The sequence below is a fragment of the Coenobita brevimanus genome, chromosome 68 (genome assembly GCF_032717465.1).
Source record: "Coenobita brevimanus isolate Jiangsu-jjx chromosome 68, ASM3271746v2, whole genome shotgun sequence".
Classification (NCBI taxonomy): domain Eukaryota; kingdom Metazoa; phylum Arthropoda; class Malacostraca; order Decapoda; family Coenobitidae; genus Coenobita; species Coenobita brevimanus.
The window spans coordinates 36,170,964-36,195,876 of record NC_137021.1 but is presented as its reverse complement, the minus strand read 5'-3'; the positions used below and the strand labels follow the sequence as shown (position 1 = coordinate 36,195,876).

The following is a 24,913-nucleotide window of genomic DNA, read 5'->3' as shown; positions in this document are numbered from 1 at the left end:
GTTCATTCATGTAAGACACACGGATATCGGTAGTGATTTATTTTGTTCGACTATCGTCGTGAGCCAAACAGCCTTGGACCTCCTTTTTCTCCCCTGATGCAAATTCCACATTGGGCCACATACAGGATTTCATTAAAGTCAGCATGGAAACATTCATTCCCCATCATAGTTACAGAAAAAGATGTAATTCTCCTAAATGGTTTGACCACAATTGTGCTAGAGTAACAGAACATAAAACAATAGCCTATAACACTTATACAAGGACCAAAACCAAAGAAGCCCTTAACTATTATAAAAATATCAGAAACCATGCCAAAACTATTATCAATCTTTCTAAATCAAACTTTCTACATAGATAAGCTAACAAACTACTACACAATCCAAATGATAACAAAATATTCTGGTCAACCCTTAATTCATTCAAAACTAAGTTCACTACCACATCTTCCATTCCACCTTTACAGTTCCCCAGTGGAAATCTAGTAAGTGACCCACGCGGAAAAGCCAACTTTCTTGTTGACATTTTTTTCAACAAACTCAACCCTAAATTCAGAAAATCATAATATTCCAATACCTGATTTTGATTCCCCTCAAATACCTCCTTTCATGATTCACACCAGACACGTACAAGCCCACGTTCTTGCCCTATCCATGGCTGGCAGGAAATTGAATTCAGGTTTCTACACTGACACGAGGTATGTCGTCCAGTATTAATGCTGTAGTTCAACTCATTGCTAAAATATAAGACTATCAGTGTCATGGAGCTTAGTTGTGCTTCGAACTGCCACAACGGGTCCATCTTCGGTGTGAAATCCTTGCTTTCCTGTTACAGTGACACTGTCCCTTCCTGAAGACGGTCCAGAACGGATCGAGATTACCATATCCTCACAGTATATAAAAAGCGGTCTGAGGTTTTCCTGTCACCTAAGCATAGACAGGGACTTAGGTTGGTTTCCTGCTGTTAAAATGATCTCAGTTACGTTAGCAGTCTGGACCCCTAATAGAACCAGCCCTCCTGATTCCACGTATGCGTGATAAATGGTTGTCTGTTACCCTTTGTTACTGTTACTTTGCTAATCCACAGGGAGTAACACTGCTGGTGGATATGTGTGATGGCGACAGGGAGGGTAGAAGTGATTGTCTCGCTCATACAACCTGGATGCACGGCGAGGCCCCTGAGAACTGGGGGGGCTCCAGTCCGCTACAGCTGGGTGGCCTAACCTACCCATCCCTGCACATGACAGAACTTGGCTGGACGACTTCACTGCAGAGGAAAGGGTTCACTGGATGTATTTCGCACTTCACTATTAATGGCGAGGTATATTCTTAAACACTTACTCTTCAAAAATTTGACGTGTTTATTAGATTCCTGCATCCTCCACACGATTAACTTATCTTCAGGGGAGAAATTAGGCTGTGAACGAGTTGGGGAGACTTTCTTAACCTTCTTAATAATTAGGCATGAATATACGAGGTGATATGAGGGTGGTGAAGGGAAATATGAATTTAAGACAAAACTGTCTTTCTGATCTGTTTTGCCAATGAACTTCTTCCAGTGGAAAAAGCTCATTGGCGAAACCTGTCAAGAATAAAGTTCTGTCTTGAGCCTGGGTTTCCTTGCATCATCCCTCATAGCCTCTCCACACCTGAAAAATGGTCAGAGGTAGAGAGAATAAAACAACATATACAATCTCCATTCTAGGAGATTTCAATGTTCACCACCACCTTTGGCTCTCCTCTCCTTTCACGGATCCACCTGGTGAACAAGCCTACATCTTTTCTATCCTTAATGACCTACAGCAGCTTGTACAGCACCCTACCCGTATCCCTGACCGCCTTGGAGAGAGCTCCAACATACTTGACCTCTTCCTCACAACTAATCCTTCTGCTTACTCTGTTAATCTTTTCTCTCCATTGGGCTCCTCCGATCACAACCTTATTACCTTAACCTGTCCTATCACTCCGGTACGGCCTGTGGACCCTCCAGGGAAGCGTCGTCTGTGGCATTTTGGAGCCGCGGACTGGGAGGCCCTCAGGCAGTACTTCTTTGATTTTCCCTGGAATGATTATTGCTTACATGGCCGGGAGCCATCTGAGTGTGCCTTGCGCATTACGGAGGTTATTCTCTCGGGCATGGAAGCATACATTCCTTTCTCATATCCTTTGACTAATGCAAGAAAGCCTTGGTTTAATCACGCTTGTTCTAATGCTGTCCGCAACAAGGAGTGGGCCTACAAAAGGTACCGGAGCCAACCCACCCCTGAATCACATCATCTTTACGTTTCTGCCCGGAATCGTGCTAAGTCTGTTCTTCGCTCTACTAAAAATAATTTCATCCATACTAAATGCTCTCAACTCTCCAACTCGAATTCTTCCCGGTCCTTCTGGCACCTTGCCAAAAATCTTTCTAACAACATTGCCTCATCATCCTTCCCTCCTCTTTTTTACTCTGATGGTTCTGTAGCTATTACTTCTACTGATAAAGCAGATCTCTTCGCACAGACTTTCTCCTCCAATTTCACCTTAGACGATTCCGGTGCTGTTCCTCCATCACTTCCCCCCTCTGACTTCTTCATGACTGACATTAAAATTTCTTCAGTTGATGTATTTTCTGCCATCATTGGCCTCAGCACTAACAAGGCATATGGGCCTGATGGGGTCCCTCCTGTTGTTCTCAAGAACTGTGCTTCTGTGCTTACACCCTGCCTATGCAAACTCTTTCGCCTTTGTCTCTCAACTTGTACCTTTCCTTCTTGCTGGAAGTTTGCTCTCATTCAGCCAGTCCCAAAGAAGGGTGACCACTCCCAACCCTCCAACTATCGTCCAATTGCTTTAACGTTCTGTATTTCAAAAGTTTTTGAGTCAATTCTCAATTGAAAAATTTTAAGGCATCTTTCCTATCACAACCTTCTTTCCGATCGTCAGTACGGGTTCCGTCGGGGACGCTCCACTTGCGATCTTCTCACCTACCTTTCAGACTCCTGGTCATCCTCTTTTCGGGACTTTGGGGAAAGCTTTGCCATTGCACTTGACATCTCAAAGGCTTTCGATCGAGTCTGGCATAAATCTTTAATTTCCAAACTGCCCTCCTACAGTTTCTATCCTTCTATCTGTGCCTTCATCGCTAGCTTCCTTTCTGGTCGTTCTATAGCCGTTGTTGTAGACGGCCATCGTTCTTCTCCTAGATCTATCAACAGTGGTGTTCCTCAGGGCTCTGTCCTATCACCAACTCTCTTCCTTTTATTCATCAATGATCTTCTGAGCTGTACATCTAACCCTATCCACTCATACGCTGATGACTCCACCCTTCACCTTTCCATTCGGTTCCCACAACGCCCATCTCAACAGTTACTTCAGCAAACAAGGGATGAGGCTATGGCACACCTAATGTCTGACTTGGCTCGTATCTCTGACTGGGGTAAAAATAATATGGTTGTTTTTAATGCATCTAAGACTCAGTTCTTACACTTATCAACCCGACAAAATCTTTCACAGGTGTACCCACTAATGTTTAATAATATTCAGCTTAATCCTGCATCATCCTTGAACATGCTTGGGGTTTCATTTACTCGAGACTTATCTTGGAAAGATCATATTACATCTCTTGTATAATCTGCTTCCAAGAGATTGGGTGTGCTAAGCCGACTCTGCTCTTTCTTTACCCCTGCACAATTGTTGACTCTATACAGGGGTTTTATCCGCCCCTGTGTGGAGTACAACTCTCATGTGTGGGGAGGCTCCCCACATACAGCTCTTCTCAATAGGGTGGAGTCAAAGGCTTTTCGTCTCATTAACTCTCCTCCTCTTACTGACTCCCTTCAACCTCTGTCTCTTCGACGCACTGTTGCATCTTTATCTCTTTTCTATCGCTACTTTAATGGTCACTGCTCCTCTGAACTGTCTGCTTGCATTCCTCCACCTCTACGACGGGCGCGTACCACCCGTCTGGCAGCAAACTCTCATCCCTTTTCTGTCCAACTCTCTAATGCAAGAGTTAACCGTTACTCCCAGTCTTTCATTTATGCAACAGGTCAGCTCTGGAACTGTCTCCCTCTGTCTGTATTTCCTGCTGCCTATGATCTCCAGTCTTTCAAACGCAGTGTGTCCAGGCATCTCAAAATGATCGGATCTTGAATTTGGCTCTCTATTGTATTTTGTTTTTCTCTTGGAGGGAACTGTTACTGCGGGCTCATGGCCTTTGGTTCCTTCTTCCTAGCATAAAAAAAAAAAAAAAAAATCTGGGGTTCAAACTATAACGACGTTAATGTGTTCGAAATTTCCGTCTCTATTTTCTACACTATATGCTGATACGAGAACACATCTCACATTTTTTATTATTATTATTGTCGACTAATGGGATACAAGCTGATCACATTTTAAAAGCTACAGGTGCTCTATAAGTCATCACCAAAGATCGGGGAACTGCTTACCCCTTCATGTTCACAGGTTAAACAAGATCACTTAGAAAGCCTATATCTCCGCCAACGCAACGCAGTCCCCCCTTTCATGTTTTGTTTTGTTTTGTTTCATGATTTTGACCCTGATCAGATACTTTTTTCTTAAAATTTAATCACTTGTTCCTCTGACTGTAATATTAATTGCAAATATAGTGTAAGCCCATGCAACAGTTTTTCTACTATCTTACTAACAGGCAGACAGACAGTAAGACAGAAATCCTTCATGGTGGATATGGTAATACGTCTGCAACTTCATTTTTTCGACCTATCAGACCACACAGAAACCAGTCTTTCTGAATATCGTCTCTGTGTAGCCATAAATGTTAGAGGAAAACAAGAACCGGGCCCCTTGAATCCGATGACACGTTTTAAGATTTTCAGGGTGCCACTAGACGATTTTAGTTACCTTAGGAAAGACCTCACGTGAATAGTTGGTTAATGAAAGCTATCTGTGCCTCCTCAAGTTCAAAAATCGACTCCGAAAATGTAAAAAAAAAAAAAATCCTATTCATGTAACTGTAAAGAAAAAAAAAAAAAAAACTGCTGCCAGGGGTCGACCAGCATGGGGAGCCGCCACTAGGCGACCAAGATCGACGCAAAGGAAACGAAACGAAACAGTTCACTTAGCGAGAATAAAATAAAAGGGAAGCGACTGAAAAATCTAAATATTTCTTGCATTTCCCGATTACCTAATTTACATGCAAGTACCTGGTGGCTTAAGGCTTAGAAATCAACAGGCGGAGTCAGTCTTCTATGCGTTCTATCCCATCAAGGTGAGTTGAGGTTTTCCGATCACGTAAAGCCATCTGGTGAGACAGGGTAACCATCAACCCATATTTGTGCTGGAAAGCAATAGCCTTGACTCGCGTCGCTACATTTATAAGAGAGTAATAGGGGAATGGCTGTTACTGTATTACAAGTTTTTGTATTCTGTTCTTGTATATGTTAGATCTAGAGGAAACAGCTTACAGCAGCATGAACGAACTATTTCCTGTATTTCCTTCCCACTCACTTTGTACATCCCATTTTTGCAGTTGCTGGATTTAGGGGAACCAGCCTACAGCAGCGGGAGTGAAGCTGGGTGTGGCTTCCAGGACACAGCTTGCGGGGAGACTAGGTTTTCTTGCGGTCAGCGTGGGTCCTGTGTGGGTGGTCTGAAGGTCCCTCGCTGCGAGTGCCAACCGGGATTCAAGGGACCAACATGCGACGCTCCAACAATCCCAGCTTCATTTGGGCCATCCTCCTTCGCTAAGATCAGGCTGAACCATCCCCCTGATCCTCGAAATACGTGGCTGCAGTTGCGCGTCAGGACCAGAGGGCAACAAGATGGTCTTCTAGCCCATCTGTCTTCCTCACATGTATCTCATGCTGTCAGACTACAGGTAAGTTATGCTGTACTAACTTGGTGCGTGCTTATGTCCATCAGAAGGCCGTAACTCCTTCACCACAAAGACGCATTTATATTTTGTTCACGTTATCATCAGTCATTCACCTCTTTCAGTGAAGGAGCATATTACGACTATTAGTAAGTCCTTTCCCCTTTCCAGAGTCCCCCTTAAGTTGAATATGGAGTCGTGTAGAGGCAAGAATATATCAACACTTGACTGTACTGGAGGGGTTGACACATGTATTTGGTGAACAGTGGGGTATTAATTCCCAAGGATAGCTTCCTGGTGTAATTTATAAATATTACCAAATACTCAGATTTACTGCATATGATTCCTTCATGTTGCAGAGTCGCTGTGACCACCAAGATTATTCCCTTATTAGAATCAAGAAATAAGTCTGAAGCAGTGGAAACGAAAATATATGATATACGATCGCGCCAGAAATGGTGATCCACTTGCCTCTTCCTCCCCAGCGTCTGGCATATGCTACGGGACACAGTGAGGTGGACCTCAGGAAGGAGAACGGAAGGGATAGGGATAGCGGGTGGAAATATGGATAGATATGAAGGGGCGGGTGAAAGAGAAATGGGCAGGGATAAGCTGGTAAAGATGGTAGGCTCACGGATGGGGAATGTTATGTTAGATGGGAATCCTAATTATGTGTTCAGCCTTCCATCACACACTGCAATGAGTAAGAGTAAAAAGTTCATGCTACATCAGGTATGGTACGTGGGCGGTAGCTAGAGGCTGATAACAATCATTTGCTCTTTTCAGAATTTACATATTTGACAGACTCTGATCATGTCATATAAATGTATTTAACTCATAAAATATAATGCAGGAAGCATCCAGTTCATCTTAAAGACTTCAGTACGACGACATCTTTAATAATAAAATTTTGCTACAGCAGATGAGTTTAAAAAGGGTTAGAGGAGGCTTTTTAAAATGATGGGTAATCGCATATTCATTAACCGCCGTTACCACCAGGCGATTATCTCAAGCTGAAGAGAAATATCTGGTGGTAAAAAAAAAAAAAAAAAAAAAAAAACATGAAAAAGACGTCATCATAGTGTACAGCGTAAAAACTTGCTTCCTTCTGAGTCTTCCCACAGTGGGGTTACTATGGTGCTTGGGGGGAGGGGAGGATGAGAGAGGACAGGTAGGGCTCTACGAAACATCAACTAGGCCTATGACATCTGAAGATTCTGCTTATCTCTGTAATGTTATTCTCATCTATTGCTATACATGTTACTTGGGATTTATTTCACGAGCTATTAAGTATGTTTTTTGGAATTATATTATAGCACAGAAGAAACTAATATATCTTCTTTCAATGAACCATATCGACAGCTAAGAAGCGGTGTCGCTTGTGCATCCGTTACCAACGGCGTCTCACAAGTGACGGAAGTGTGTTTAGACAGCTTCCCGGTAACAGATGGACTATGGCACACTTTATACTTGCAACGCTGCGGTCATAACCTCGCCTTATCCGCTGACGACGGGGACGGGTGGCGACGGAACGAAAGTCTGCCATCCCTCCTGGCTGCCCCAAGTGTAGAAGAGCAAACCCCTAAGGGCAGGAGGGCGTCTGGAGGACTGGGGATGGACAGGGAAGATGCGGTGATGGTGGGAGGAGTGGCGAAGCTCATGAAGCATGGTGTGCTGAATGTAGAGGACGACCTCAAAGACGGTAAGTGATGAAAACTAATTCTGATAATCAAGGGAGAGGAAAATAGATACCGTATGATGATGCTGAACAATTTGCATCCTTAATTCTTAGAGATGTGGTCATGAACATATCTAGATCAATATGTACTGAGCAACATATATAGCCTATTATGTTGCTTTTTGTCCTTTTAAGCAGTTAATGAAATTTCTTGTAACTGAAGACAGCTGTAAGAAAATTAAAATTATCTGTTCCTTATATCAAACACGTGGATCTTGGAGATAATAAGTAGAGGAAAAAAAAAATATGTCAGCTATAATGTATGCCTTAACTACAGCTGATTCCTTTAGTTAAATATATTCAAAAGAACTTTTGAAGCAATGTACCGTAAGTATAGATATTCTTCTGTCAGCATACGGTACATAAGTTCCGTCACACATTTCGGTTAAGAGAAAATGTATAATGCTGTGTCCGTCAGTAATATTACAGGAAGATATTCAGTGACGTTGATCATCACATACTATACAATGTAAAAGATTACAATCTCTCTCTCTCTCTTTCTCTCTCTCTGTATATATATATATATATATATATATATATATATATATATATATATATATAAACTAAAAAATATATATATATATATATATATATATATATATATATATATATATATATATATATATATATATATATATATATATATATATATATATATATATATATATATATATATATATATATATATATATATATATATATATATATATATATATATATATATATATATATATATATATATGATCCGGACCGGCACAACACACCACTCGGTAATTGACCGTGAGCACAAGTATCTTTCGAGTCGTAAACGAGGACTTAATCAGGGGAATTATGATCCCAGGGGGGTAAATGGAAAGCCAGAGTAAAAGGTAATGTAGAAAATCGCCAATTAATGCTCTGTTCAGGTTCGCAAAGGGGGATGGGGCGACGGATGTGTTAACTTATTAAGCATTCCTTTATTGTTAAAACTAAAAGACAAATGGCAAACAAACACAAAAATAAACTCCAATATCAACACTGGGATTCACAGGATAACGCCTGGGGAAAAGCATGGCGTAGTACAGGGGAGCAATACTGATGTAAAATACGGGGGAATAACACTGGGGAATTTCACCAAGTCACAGAGTAATATTACTGTTATAATAGCAAATGGTTACAACGGGGGAAGAAAAAGCCAGATACTGCCTCCATCAGTAGTCTACAATCTCCAAGTCTCAGAACTCTAGGGAGACAGCTCGGCTCAAATCTACTGTAATTCAAGGTGGGGGCAGATGAACAAGGCGAGTGTCTGGTTCAGTCAGGAACTGTGGGGGAACTAACTCGCCACATGCTTCTGACTGCTTACATGCGAGCGAGGGGCCTAGTGACATGATGCAACAGTTGGACAATAGCTGGAAGTACTACATGGTACAACACTGGGGCAATAGTTGGAAATATTACATAACTTCACAAATATTCAAGAAAGCTAACACGAGAGTATAACAAGCACATCATATGAACACTAAATTCAATGCACAATTCATGTGGGAACGAAAGAGTCAAGAAACAACTCGGGACTGAACAAACAAACATGCTTAGAACCTGAGGGTGCGCCAAGTGGGCAGCCCACTGGAAGTGGGGCATCGTACACTCAGCCATACAGACACGTTTCACTGCTCTCTCTCTCTCTCTCTCTCTCTCTCTCTCTCTCTCTCTCTCTATATATATATATATATATATATATATATATATATATGGAGCCTCTGTGGTACAGTGGTAAAATGTGCGTTTTCGTACACTGAAGAACGAGGGTTCGCGCCCCGCCAGGGTAATAAACTTTGGGAGCGTTCTTCTGGCCACGTACTGCATTGGCGGACACAAGGGGTGCTGTGGTTGAACCAGTGTCGCATACTATAAAGTATGCTTGCTCCCAGTCAGCTTGCACGTGCCGATTACACTTGGTTCACAGACTACACACATATCCAAAGCCACTCCAACACTACAATTACACTTACAAGCACTTCTCACCTTACATATAGTCTCTACCAGACAGCCTAAGCCACTTGGTAGAGATACATTGGCTGTATCATCCCCACTTCGAACTGATGATATATATATATATATATATAGAGAGAGAGAGAGAGAGAGAGAGAGAGAGATGTATAGATAGATAGATAAATATAGATATTTGGTAGCTAGACAGATAGATAGTAATCATCATCTAACCCAGTGTTGCCCCATGAGGAGCGTAGGAGACCGAGGCTAGCCAAGTTGATCCTGACACTTATGATAGTGACCAGCCTTAATCATCCCTGAGTGGCATTTCATGGGCAGTTAACCCTAAAACCACCCCTTGAATATAAACCTGCACAGGCTGAATCTGGCTGGAGCGCCATAATAACCCACTGAACCACCAGGCACCATAATCTGGTTATATGGTTACCACCCAGCATAGTAAATGGTTTCCTGGTGTACAGAAAACCATTTTGCTTGTCACTGAATGTAGGGTCACTCATAGACAGAAGGAAGAGGAAAGAACGAAGGAACGAAAGACAGGAGAGCATGGAAGGAAAGAAGGAAGGAAGAGAGGTATGGGCAATCAACCAAGAGCAGTACTACGTCGAGTGAGTGGATGATATATATATATATATATATATATATATATATATATATATATATATATATATATATATACCGTTATATATATATATACCGTTATATATATATATATATATATATATACCGTTATATATATATATATATATATATATATATATATATATATATATATATATATATACCGTTACGAGATGAGAGTAGGCAGCACTAGATAACTAATCTGACTGCATAAGAAAACTGAGAGAAATCAGTCAAAGTGAAAAGGGATATGATCAAACGAATAATTAATGAAGAATAATAAAAAACTAACTTCAATCTCGCAACACAGGTCCGAAAGCAAATAAAATTAGCTGATGTTAGCAAAAGCAAAATAAACACGATGCAAAACAATTAATATAATACAAGCTAATAATATTTACAAAATTTAAAATGAGATAGTAAAACACAAAATATTGAGAAAAAACAAGCCATCTGATAATTCCCTGAATAATCACACTAATGTCTGGGAACAAACTTGCCAGAAAAAAGAAGTAAAATCATACAAAAAGAGATAACTAAACTGCACTCTATAATTGCCTCAAATATCAATAATTCAATAACAATAATAATTGCGATTTGATGCTGATACAAAGTGAAAAGATATTCAGAAATATATACCATACACAAAATACTGCTTCTCTTCCCTCTTTTATCTCCAGTCGAAACACACCCTCTCTCAACGCCAGTCCCACAGAAACTCTCCATCCAAAATTCCCCCTTTATATATCCTCCGGCCATGTGCCCACATTAGCCCACAGCTGGAGGCCAGACGAGAACTATGCAGCACAGAGTTAAGCAAATTGATCTCTCCCCCATACTCCAGACGTTATAAATATCGCTGGTAAACTCAAATCTTTATGTCGCCAGTTTATGCTCCACTGGAAGTCACTGATATTACGAACAATTTTAGTCACACCTGCTTCAAGAGAGCAAACAGAATTAACTAAGATTTTATAATTTTGTGCATACTGACACGCAAAAACATGATAACTAGTGCATGTGCGTGGATGATGGTATACATAGCATTGATGCACACACCTCGCCTGACGACACGCACACGTTACACACACGTATAATATACACGATATATACACAAAGATATATAGGTATTCTTTCACACGTAACACGCCCACACCTAAGAAAGAATTTTCCCTTAAGAAAATTCGTTCTTAAGAACGTGACAATTAGCGATGATATTGTCAACATCCTTAATATGTCTAACATCCAAATGAAGCTGTTGAAAGAACAAACTCCAATGTGTCAATTGCTGATTCTTCATCTTCAAATTATTCAGAACTTTGAGTGGGTCATGATTGGTATATACAATAACAGTAGGTCCACATGCAGGGACATACACAGAAAAGTGCTGCAGGGCAAGGATCAGGGCTAATAGTTCCTTTTCGATAACAGAATAATTACGCTGCAAAACAGAAAATTTACTGAAATAGCAAACAGGATGGTCTATGCCATGATCGTTGTCCTGCATTAACACAGCTCCTGCACCCACACTAGTAGCTTCAACAGCAAGTTTATATGTCTTATTAATCTTTGGTGTAGCAATAACTGGATAATTATGTAAGATCTCCTTGGCTGCATCAAAATTAGTAAGACACACATCAGTCCAGAAGTATTTTCTTTCTTAACCCTCTGCATGCCAGTGCCATTTTAAAACGGTCTGACATAATTCCCCGACCAGTGCCAATGCCGTTATAAAACTGTTTGAAATAAAAAAAAATCACTGTGACCGCATTTTTCAAGATTTGGGGGTAAAAATTGGCAGGCATGTATGGTAATTGTTCCTCTACCATCCCCCAGGCTATCAAGGCCATACACTCACTCGCTCCCCTCCTCACGCTCGCTCTACCTCATTCTGCCTGTGTGCCTCACCCAGTGCGTACATAGTGAAGGCAGGTTGTAAATATTTTCATGTAAGTGTAAGTTGTCAATATTTTCTTGTAAGTATAAGGAGTATATAGTGAAGTCAAGTTGTAAATACCTTCTTGTAAGAGCCAGGACTGTACATAATGAAGTCAGGTTGTACCTAACTTCAAGTAAGTGTAAGATAATGCATTCACAGTGAGAAAGATACACAAATTGCAATACATGTTGAAGTAATAAATAATCAGAACTTTCCCAGCATAAATACCTGAGTATACCTTACACAGAAAATGGCTTTCTCTCACCTACATGGTGAGCATGAGAGAGCGGCTATACCTGTATACGAATATGCAGGACTCAATAAAACCGATTTCCGAGCCTCAGTGAGCATTTTAATGGTGAAATTCATTGTTTCCACATCAGAATCTATCATTTTAGCTCCCCCCCAAAAAAGTCGAAAAATGGCTGGCACTGGGGTGACCCATACAGTAGGGCTAAAACTAGCTGGCATGCGGCGGGTTAAGTAATTCAGTGAGAGGGGCCACTTTTTTTGCAAAGTTCTTCAAAAAATTACGGTTGTAACCAATACTGCCAAGGATTCTCCAAAGCTTGCGCCTGTTTTGTGGTACCTTAAAACTCTTTACTGCCTTCACCTTAAAGTCAGGGGGCATACACAACCATGACCAATCACATAACCAAGGTACTAAACTTGTGCACAGACAAACTTGCACTTCACAAGGCAAGCCTCGGAAAGCCTTGACAGCAAAGCATCAAATTCTCTGAAGTGGCTTTCCCAATCATCAGTAAAGACTACAACATCATCCAAGTATACCACACAATTTTTCATACCAATGACAACCATGTTCATTAATCGTTGGAACGTTGCCGCAGCACTTTTCATATCATATGGCATCACGTTACACTGAAATGTTTGTCCATCTGCCACAAAACATGAGATTTCCTTAGCCCGTTCAGTCAAAGTCACTTGCCAGAAGCCATTCTTGAGAACTAACTTGGTGATATAACTAGATGAGCCGATGCTATCAATGCAGTCCTCAAGCCAGGGCAATGGGTACGTATCAGTCTTGGTAAATGCACTCACCTATGCAAAATCTTGTGGTGCTGTCTGGTTTAGGCTGCAATGTTACATGGGAACTCCAGGGACTAACAGAGGGGGAGATAAACCCATGGTCCAACATATAATTGAGCTCCCGGTGCAGCACACCAACACGCTGAGGACTAACTTGATAAGGGGACAACTTCACAGGAATGGCGTCACCCACATCCACTTCGTGCTGAACCCAATCCATCTTCCCAGGGGCACTGCTGAATACTTCCTTGTAAATTGGCAAGAGGGCAACCAACTGCAATGCTTGGTCCCAAGGCAGATGTGCTAACTTGGAGTTGAGAGTGGAGTCCGAATCATCATTCTTCACCCAGCTACAATCTTGAAACTTGCAGTCCACCTCAAACAAGCTGCTCTCAACATCCTCCTCCTCAGCAGCAGCAGTGGTGGAGACAAGGTGTACAGGAGCCTGAGAATCTGGTGCACAATGGTATGGCTCCAACATGTTCACATGGCACAGTTGGTGCTTCTTCCTTCTGTCAGGGGTCTCCACCAGGTAGTTCGTGTCTCCAATATGCCGCACTACAGGGTAAGGACCACTAAACTTAGCAGCCAGCAGCTGGCTCTGCAGTGGCAGAAACACCAAATCCTCATCACCGATCTTAAACTCCCTCAGCCTAGCCTTTTGATCATACCACACCTTCATGTTTTCCTGAACCTGCTTGAGATTTTCCCGGGCCAGCTCCACAGTTTCACTCATACGGGTCTTGAAGTCCCACACATAATGAAGTAAGCTCTGGCTCTCAGCGAGGTTACTGCTCCAAGTCTCCTTAACTAAGCTCAGGGGACCCTGAACTCGATGGACAACCACGAGCTAGTTAGGAGGGCAACCCAAACTCTCCTGGGGAACTTCCCTCATTGCGAACAGGAGGAACGGCACACCACGGTCCCAGTCTTTAGAGTGCTCCAGACATTATATGCAGAGCATATTCTTGAGCGTCTGGTGGTAACACTCTAAGGCACCCTGTGTCTCCGGATGCTAGGCTCTGCTCTTGATGTGTGTGAGGCCAAGTTGAGCTAACGACTGCTGGAAGATGTAGGAAACGATATTAGATCCTCTATCTGACTGAACCTCCGGGGGCAAACCAAACTTTGTAAAGAAATCTAGCAAAACTCTAACCACAACCTTAGCTTTGATAGAACATAGAAGTATTGCCTCAGGGTACAGTACCTCATGGAGGAGTCAATGATAGTGAGCAGATATGAGTTACTGCTAGAAGTTGGAGGCAAGGGTCCCACCATATCAATAATTAACCTTGAAAAAGGGGGATCAACGGCAGGAATGGGGACAACAGGGGCCTTAGGGACAGACTGATGTGGTCTAGCCACTACTTGACAGGTATGACAATGTTTGACAAACTTAGCCACATCTGCTGCCATGCAGGGCCAATAGAACTCCGCACGCAGCCTCTCCATGGTCTTCCTTGCACCCATGTGACCTGCAAATGGAGTAGAATGGGCCAGTTGAATTATCTCCTGCTTGCACACACTAGGTACTAAGATCTGACAGTAGTCCCACATTCCATCATCTACATTCACATTTGGAAGTCTCCACTGTCTCCATAAAATCTCATCGTTGACATTAAAACATCCACCCTTCTTCTCAAAACTGTCCACTGCACACAACTTCAACCTCTGAATCTCCTGGTCTCCAGATTGCAACTCCTTTAACCCGTCACGTCCCGAAGTTTTTCGCACCTCCGACACCCCCCAGTCCCGAGCTATTTTGGAAAAATTTTTTTTTGGCTAAAACTTCCGCTTTTGTTGAGAAACAAAGGAAAATCACCAAGAAAGGGCTTACCGTGGTCCATAAGTGGTTGGAACAGGTGAGGTCCCCCGCGCCAGGTATCGTATTCTATCATTGACGTGTGAGTTGCTCACGTTTTCTATGGTAGGAAATTTTGGGAGAAACAACAAACAACACCTCTACATTTATTGAATTTGAACTAATAAACAATAAGGATAACAATAAAATGAATTTCAGTGACATATATTTGAAAAAAAAAAAGCATTGTACCTTCAGGCAAGAATAGCAAGTTGGGTCCGAGTGGTAACATGCTATGTGCTAAGTTTCTTGTTTCAGTCAACATATCATTTTTTCTACTTGTATACTTCTGTTTCAATGACATTTTACCATTTTTTACTGTTTGTAAATGTTTTCAGCTGTTTTCATTCATTACGATGACATGTAGTATAAGTATAGCGCACATCTGCTTACTAAGCGCACTCGTTATGACTCATATTTCAACATACCCAATTGTTTTATCACTTTCCTATTATTGTTTTCTTTACATAGAACCTTTCCTCCACCACTGTAAATGTTTTCAATTCAATTACAGTATTTACATTCATTACAAGGGCATTTAGCGAAATGCTAGCGCATATTCACTTAGCAAGCACAATCTCAAACACTCGTGTTTCATCTTCTACTTTATTTTTTCACTCCAAATATACTTTCCCACTTACATTACACACGTTTACACCCCTATACTGCACTATACATAGTTACTGGCATTATTTATTCCAGTGAGCGTCAGAATATCGCACCAAAATACCCTCGCAATGAATGTGTCGACAAAGATAATACTCAAACACTTACATACTAATTTTTCATTTATATTACACCCGTTTCCACTTGTAGACTCCTATTTACATATTTACGGGCCTTATTCATTCCACTGAGCGTCAGGAAATCGCATCTATATACATTTGCTAGGAATATTTTGACTTAGAATATATTTCAGCACTTACAAAACTTTGAACTTATATTACACCCATTTGCATTTTCCATAATAATATTTACATATTTGCGGGCCTTAGTTATTCCACTGAGCATCAGAATATCACATCAAAATACCCTCGCTAGGTATGTTTCCACTTAGATCATATTTATTCACTTACATACTATTTTTACACTTACGTTAGACCCGTATCCACTTTATACAACTATTTACAGATCAACAGGCCTTATAATTACACTGAGCATCTGTTTGTCGCATTTACTTCAGAGTAACAGCGTCCTATCGCATTCACACCATATTAGAACTGCATCAAGGTGTGATACTCGCTGAAACATGGGTGAATACAGAGACCCACGTCACACTCAACGCACTCATAGTAGGTGTCTTTCCTCTGAGTGGTGAGTCTCACCCGGGAATTGCTACACACGTGACACCTGCGTTGGGGCCTAGGTCTATTTGGCTGGGGAGGGATAGGAGTGGGGAAATGGCGGCCGGATATTCTCAGGGGAGTTTGGGCAATAGGGGCAGTGCGGGTGCGATGTTGGGGCCTTTCAACAGCATACCGTGCAAACATCTCTCTTGTGAGCTCCCTCACAAACCCTTCAAAGGTTTCCTGAACTCCTGTTGTCATGGTGTGCAGGTGGTGGCAATTCAGAGCAGTGATATCTAGCAGGTGAAAGAACAGTTTCTTATACCACTTCATCGTGGTCCTGGCACACTCGACCGTCGATATCATGGAGTCTGACTGGTCCACCAGGCGCATGTTTATGTTATAATCTAGGACACACTCAGGTTTCCATATGTGCCGCCTGTTCTTGCTCCGGTAATCCACAGAATCTGTACGGTGCATCAAGGGGCGGTGAACCGTGGACAAGAGGCTTGCTTCTCTATTATGGTTCCACACAGTTGCAAGTATGTTGTTGGCCTTGAAGAAGACAACCTCATTCCTATCAAGTTTCCACCCTACCTTGACCATGTGACACCGGTTCACCTTGACGGTACCACAGATTCCCGTTTCATGCTTGTGTAGATAACGAGCGAGAAGAGGGCTAGAGTACCAATTGTCCAGGTAGAGGACGTGACCACGATGAAGGTAGTCTTCTATCATTGTCTTTACCATTGCTCCCGACAGTCCAATACTCCGATCTTCTATTATGTCTGTCTGTGCACCGGTGTACAAGACTATGTCTTGCACATAACCAGTCCTACAGTCATACATAACAAAGATCTTGAACCCAAAACGGTGCCTTTTGCTGGGTATATACTGCCTAAATGAAATATTGCCTCTCCACAACATAAGACTCTCGTCTATGACGAGGTCTCTATAGGGATAAAATGACGAACGAAATGTTTGCCTCAGATGATCAAAGACCAACCTAATTCGCCTCATCTTATCTGTGTCGTTTGCATTTGCAGGATCATCGGCATCGTAAAAGTGGAGGCGACTTAGAATTTGTTGGAAGCGATTATGGCTCATGACTTGGCCAAATATTGGTGTCAGCATAACAGGGTCCCTTGTCCAGTAGGCCGGAATTCTGTTCTTTCGTATAATACCCATCAAAAGGACCAGAGCAAAAAAAAAGAACATTTCTGAAAGAGAGACAGGGTAATCATATAAAACAGAATACCTGCTCCTTGTCCCCAATCTTTCACTCTCACGGCACTGGCTGCTTGCAAAACGGTTGGTTTGGTCAACTATCTGCTCCACGAAAGCCTCACTGAAAAACAGGTGGAAAAAAATCCAGGCTGGTGGAATTAGGGTCAATTCCAGGAGCAAAGCAGCCAGCGCGCCCCTGCTTAGTGAAGGGGTGAATGAGGGGAGAAAAATCACTCCCATCCTCCCAATTCCATCCCACAAATCCCTCGTCCCCATCAGCATCTTCGTCTGGGTGGTGAGGAGATGCTGGTGGGGGAGGTTGGGGAGAAGGAGTGCGGAGGGCTTCCCCACTCGCACTCCTCTTCCCTCGGCCTTTACCCTTTCCCTTTCCCTTACCCTTACGGCCATGAGGAACATTAGGAGGCTGTGGGGATGAAGTTTGGGAATATTGGAGAGCATAAGATGTGCTAGGGAGTGGTTCCTCCCCACCTTCCCCCTCCATCACAACACCATGTGATTTTTCACGCACCCTCACTCGCCCACGTGATACATCGCGATGACTCACTCCCGCCACTCTCACTTTCCATACTCCTCCATGCACTTTCCCTTTCACTCCCCACTCCCTCCACGACACTTCCTACCTCCCCAAACAAAAGACTAGGCCCATACCTGCTCGTCCGACGTGGTGTGCGCTTGGGGCCACGATGAGTTATCACCTCACGTCCATACCACGTGGCAGCACGTCCCACGGCTCCGTCCTTGTCCTCGTCCTCGTCATCAAATTTGGGCTCCACATCATGTTGGGGCTGGGCAGAGGATGTTCTACGTTGTTTTTTGGCCGGCTGCCTGTCTCTAGCAGTACGGTAAGTCACGTACTGCCGCTTCCTGGGGGACAGAACTTCCTCATCACTGCTGGTCGTTTCCTTCTCCTCTGGCTGCACATAATCTTTGTCTACAACCTTGTCGTTCAGTGGGGAGTCACTGTTGCCTGTAAAGGCATCCAGGGCGGCTTGAATTTCGTCCTCTGAGAGACCTCACCTCTCTTCGCCATGTTTGAGCAGGACCGTTGCTAACAGGTGAGTGACCAAGCCGTGGGTGAGCGCGGGCCATGCTGGGTCGCCTAGTGTCTCCACCTGGTGGCAGGTAGGGGAAGGTTGAGCGACCCTACGTACCGAAAATCAAGCTCAAAATTTGAAAACTGTGCAAATTATGCACCTTGCAATTGCACGACGTACCGCTACGTCGCTGGGACTGGCAAATGCAAAATGTTGCAATGTACCCATACGTCGACGGGACGCCACGGGTTAACTTCTCAATGTTAACCCCCTCCAATGGAATAGGTGGATTATCTTCCAAAGAACCCATTAATGTATCCACCAAAGAAACTGTCCGATTGTTTTGTGTCCTCGGACGCAGGACTAACTGTTGCCTCTGGTACGATAACACAGGGCACACAACAAGCAACCTTCTCCTGTCTACTCCTCTCTGCGCAAGACATGGACCTACTCATTGCACAAACTGGGAATACCTCTGCATCACTGGGATCAACCTGCGAGGGAACTTCGGGCATTGGCACCCCTGACAAAACTGGAGTGGTAATCCCCTCACCTCTCGCTAGGTTGCTGCCAAGTATTATATGAACACCACTCTCTGGTAAATAATCTACAACATAAAATTGTGCTGATCCATCAAACAACCGACATTTAACCTCACAAGAAACTAGTGGTACAGTCTTTGCACCCATTACTCCCCTAATCAGAATAAACTCTCCTCCTGCAGCATCAAAAACTTCATTATTTGGCCTTACCCACAAAGAAGTTGAAGAACCATTGTCACAAAGAATGTGTACAGGATGCTGCATGCCATTCATCTTCACCAAACCAAAATACAGGTAGGGGGCATATGAAGAAGAATGGGCAACACTGGTCATCACCGTCTATACCACACCTCCTAAAACAGTGGGCTCTGACACCGTTGTGGCCTCCTTCTTCCCACCTTTAGGAACATCAACCCTAGAAGGGGGTAAAACTAACAACAGAGGAACCAACTCAAGGGGTAACCACGGGAGCTTCACGAGAAACAAAGCTCACTGGCTTCACAACACCCGACTTTCGCCAACATCTACAGTATTTACAGCGTGACCTGGCCTCTTGCATTATGAGCAAGTAAATGGGCGGTGTGTAGGTTTTGGGGAAATGTGAGGTGAATCATGTTTGGTTGTGAAGTAATTCTTGGAGTTGGGCCTCTGAGATGGTTGTTTGGGGAGCTGAGAAGGGTAACACTTCTGGGGAACACATGTAGGAACCTCTTTACCCTTATTCAAATTCTTAAACAATAAATAATCGTCTACATAAACTGCAGCTTCAGCAGCATTCTTAGTTTTCTTCTCAGCATAGTAAGCTCTTAAATCTGCATCAGTCTTATCAAGGAAGTTCTCGAGGATAACAAGTTCCTTAAGTTTAACATAAGATTTTGAGACATCCTCACTTCGCATCCATTGATTAAAAGCATCAGTCATCTGCCTACTGATATCTACACAAGTGTCAGGAGGGTGCTTCCTACAGTACAGTGTCTAGATTTCTGTCTGTAAGCGTCAGGTCTGATCTCATATGCACGCAGCATGGCTTTCTTTAATACATCATAATCCTGTGATTCTTGGTGACTATGACTGTCATAGGCCTTCAGCACTTTACCTTTGATTACTGTCTGAACTAGAGCTGACCAGCTGTCACTGGGCCACTTGCTACCTGTAGCAATCTTCTCAGATCGGTTAAAAAACTCCAGGACTAAGCACTCATCGAATGGGGGGACTAATTTAGTGGGTTCAGGGGCTCTAAATTCTGTAAAAGAATGGGGAATATTAGTTAGGGCACTTGGGCAATTCATATGCATTTCATAGTTAAGCTTCATGTGCTCCAGTTTTATTTTCTCCTCCTGTAGTTTACTATTCTCCTCCTCCTTCATTTCCCTCTGAAGCTGCAGTTCAAGCAGTAACATCCTATACTCATGATTGTGCTTAGCCTGCTCTGCATCAATAGATTCTTTCTGCTGGATGACAGTGTCCTCAACTAAACTATCATGGAATGAATGAACTGATCTAGAAACTGATTCAAGGTCTGGCAAGGATCCAGGGACTTCGTATGGATCTGTACCAAATAGTCGGTGGAAAATTAAATTAACTAATGGGAAGGCATTACCTGATTCACTCTGAATTTCGAGAGCTTGGGCAACTGGGATTAACTACTGCCTCTGCAACCTCCTAACCTTATCCTCCGTTGGTCTGATATGATGAAGTCAGCTACATACTGCTGACTCACAATATGTAGGGGCGCCACAGTAACATCACTAGTTCTACCCTCCTTGATGACACACAACCACAATGACACAATAATAAACAAAATATCAGGGTATTATCCTGGCGAGGTAACGTCAATTTATATGTTACGAGATGGGAGTAGGCAACATTAGATACCTAAATCTGACTGTGTAAGAAAACTGAGAGAAATCAATCAAAGTGAAAAGGGAAATTATCAAATAATTAATTAATGAAAACAAAAAAAAAAAGGACCGTAACTCCAATCTTGCAACACAGATCCGAAAGTAAATAAAATTAGCTGACGTTTGCAAAGGCAAAATAAACACATTGAAAAACACGTAATATAATACAAGCTAATATTGTTTACAAAATTTACAATGAAATAATAAAACACAAAAGAATGAGAAAAACAAGCCACCTCCTAATACCCTGAATAATCACACTCAAGTCTGGGAACAAACTAGCCAGAAAAAAGAAGTAAAATCATACAAAAAGAGTTAACTATCCTGCACTCTATAATTGCCACAAATATCAATAATACAGTAACAGTAATACTTGCGATTGAACGCTGATACGAAGTGAAAAGATGTTCAAAAATATATACAACACACAAAATACTGCTTCTCCTTCCTCTCTTATCTCCAGTCCAAACACTTCCTCTCTCGATGCCAGTCCCACAAATGCTCTCTCTCAATCCTTTTGCTCATTCATTTTTAGATATCCTTCTCCTATAGTGAAGGCCAGACGATACATTAGCCCGGTCAGTGAATTGTGGGCTGACTTGTAAGTAGTAAGGGGGAAGACAGGGCCTGGGAGGTCCCGAAGGGGCCGCCCAGCACACACGGCGTGTCTTCTTGCTGGTGTTGAGGTATGTGTGCTCTCCATTTTTTTTTTTTTTTTTCCTGGCCTATCAACCATTGGGGCCGAAGCCCCTGGTTATTAAGGCCGGATATATATATGTATATACATTTAAACATATATACATATATATACAAACACACACACACACACACACACACACACACACACTTGGCTATTTATACTCTAGATATAAATAGCCAAGAAAGCTGTTGGGACCAAAAGCTCCTGGATCTCGTACAAGAGTTTTTCTTAAGGCAACATGTGAGGGAAACCACTAAAAAAAGAGGACTTGATGTACCTTCAGTGCTAGATATAATATTTACTAGGCAAGAAAATGACATTGACACCCTCCACTCGGCAAAAGCGATCATGCAGTACTAAATTATAACTTCAGGATAGCATATGACATAGTAAACAGCAATGACAGTTACAAAAAGAGACTAAACTATAAAAAGGGAAATTATCAAGACCTAAAGAAGTATTTCTTAGAAGTTGATTGGGAAAATGAGCTTAGAGGACAAGATTTAAAAGCTGTATATAAAAATTTTTGTGAATTTTATGAAATAGGAGTCCAGAAGTACATCCCACAGCACAAAGAAGCAGATAAGAAAATACAGAAATGGTTCAATACAGAACGTAAAAAATCAAAAGAAAGAAGAGATTTGTTGTGGAATAGATACAGAAGACACAATAGTGAAAGGGCGTATAATAATTACAAACAGGCAAGAAACGACTATACAAGAATAAGGAGGGAAGCCCAAAAACAGTTTGAGGAGGATATAATAAATAAAAGTAGTGATCAACCAAAGCTGTTTTACAGCTATATCAGAAGCAAAACCAAAGTAAAAGATATAATACAATCCATCACGGACGAGGGAATCACTTATACACAAGAGAAAGATATTTGTGAAGCACTAAATAAGAATTTCCAATTAGTTTTTACAGAAGAAAAAAATTTTGAGGGAATATGTGGAACACGCATGTCCACACATACTACCAGATATACAAATAGCAGAAAAAGTAATACAGGAGGAGTTAAGTAGATTAGACAGAGGAAAAGCAAGTGGTCCTGATGAAATTTCATGTTGGGTGTTACGAGCATGTGCAAAGGAGTTAAGTAAACCATTATTTTTAATTTTCAAGAAATCCTTGAGTCAAGGGAAACTACCTGATATTTGGAAAAAAGCAAATATAGTCCCCTTATTCAAGAAAGGAAATAGACAAAATCCTCTCAACTACCGACCAGTATCACTGACCAGTGTTGTAAGCAAGGTATTAGAAAAACTTATAAGAAAAGCTTGGGTAAATCATCTAGAAGAACACAGTATGATAACAGAAAGACAGTTTGGTTTCAGAAAAGTAAAATCATGTGTTACTAATCTGTTGAGCTACTATGACAGAGTAACAAACACAGTACAGGAAAGGGAAGGATGGGTGGACAGTATCTATTTAGATTTCAAGAAAGCTTTTGACACAGTACCACACCAAAGACTTTTATGGAAGCTGTACCATCAAGGAGGAATTCGAGGCAAACTGTTTTGTTGGATGCAAGACTTTCTCATAAAAAGAGAAATGAGGACAGTACTAAGAGGAAACTACTCATCATGGAAAGAAGTGACTAGTGGAGTACCACAGGGTTCGGTGCTGGCACCAATCATGTTTCTAGTGTACATAAATGATATAAACAGTAACACTGGAAATGAGAGCTATCTGAATATGTTTGCAGATGATGCAAAAATACAAAGGAGACTTACTAACACAGACTCTTGTAAAGAGCTACAAGAATAATTAAATAAACTTCATGAATGGAGTAGTACATGGCAAATGGAATTCAATGTGGACAAGTGTCATGTAATCAAATTTGGTAAAAGTGGAAAAAGACTTGATTGGGATTATAAGTTCGGAAATAAAACCCTATACACATCAGAAAGAGAGAAAGACCTAGGTGTGATTATCAATAACAGACTATCTCCGGGTGACCACATCAGCGAGAAGGTACGGAACATGTATACACTGCTTGCAAATATGAGAATAGCATTCACATACATAAATGATGACATGCTAAGAAGGATAATAACATCATTCATTAGACCAACCCTGGAATATGCATGAATAGTCTGGAGTCCTCATCTCAAAAAGCATATAGACAAGATTGAAAAAGTTCAAAGGGCCGCTACAAGATGGATACCAAGCTTAAGGGACCTAAGCTACGAAGAAAGACTAAATAAACTGAATCTACCAACATTACAGGAGAGAAGGACAAGAGATGACATGATAATGCTATATAAGTGCATATCAGGAAAGGAGAAAATAGACATAAATGATTACTTAACATATGGAGAAGCATCAGCAAGAGGACACTGCAAAAAACTGCATAAGGAGAGAGGTGATAAAGACATAAGGAAATTCAGTTTCCCAAACAGAGCAATTGATCAATGGAATGCACTACCGAATGAAATAGTGTGTGCCAAAACAATTCACAAATTTAAGGATATGTACGATAAATATGGTCTAAGACACGGGACAATACGAGCTTGATTCATTCCTGTAAAGATACAATTAGGTAAGAACACACACACACACACACACACACACTTCCATGCATACATACAGACACACTTTCATGCAAACGTACGTATATATATATATATATATATATATATATATATATATATATATATATATATATATATATATAAATTTTATGTGTCCGACTCTGGGCATAGGCTTCACAGCCTGCTATCAAGGCCCAGCAGTCCTCCTACATACCATACACCTCTACATGTCACCACTTCGGCGCTAACACCCACCGTCCATATTGAATATATGCTAGGGCTGTCTCATACAGGACTGGTGTTTTGGTATTAGCGGGGGTATTTTTACGACATGTCGGCGGGTCTTCTGGTAGATCAGTAAAGCCTGATTTAATGAAATTCAAATCCTTAAACTGTTCCCTGCCCCAGCCGGGAAGACCCTAAAACTAATCACCTAACAGACAAATCGCTAACCTATACTAAATCCTACAGAGACAAATAGCTATGCTTAAACTAATGATAAAAATACCTCGACTAACAGAGCACCATCGACTGCAGATATGTTATGCCTTTCTACATGACATACTTGCAGCTCTCCATCCAAAATTCCTCCCTTATATATCCTCCAGCCGTGTGCCCACATCAGCCCGAA

At 41.8% G+C, this 24,913-nt stretch overlaps 1 protein-coding gene across 1 annotated transcript in view; it reads left to right on the top strand.

Annotated features, from left to right (window-relative positions):
* LOC145405883 (putative neural-cadherin 2) overlaps nt 1-24,913 on the top strand; it is a 482,786-nt gene that overhangs the window by 431,701 nt on the left and 26,172 nt on the right. Inside the window, exons 20-22 of the mRNA XM_080277140.1 lie at nt 1,085-1,318; nt 5,492-5,839; nt 7,196-7,535. Of these exons, the coding sequence (XP_080133266.1) occupies nt 1,085-1,318; nt 5,492-5,839; nt 7,196-7,535 (922 nt within the window). The remainder of the gene's footprint in view (nt 1-1,084; nt 1,319-5,491; nt 5,840-7,195; nt 7,536-24,913) is intronic.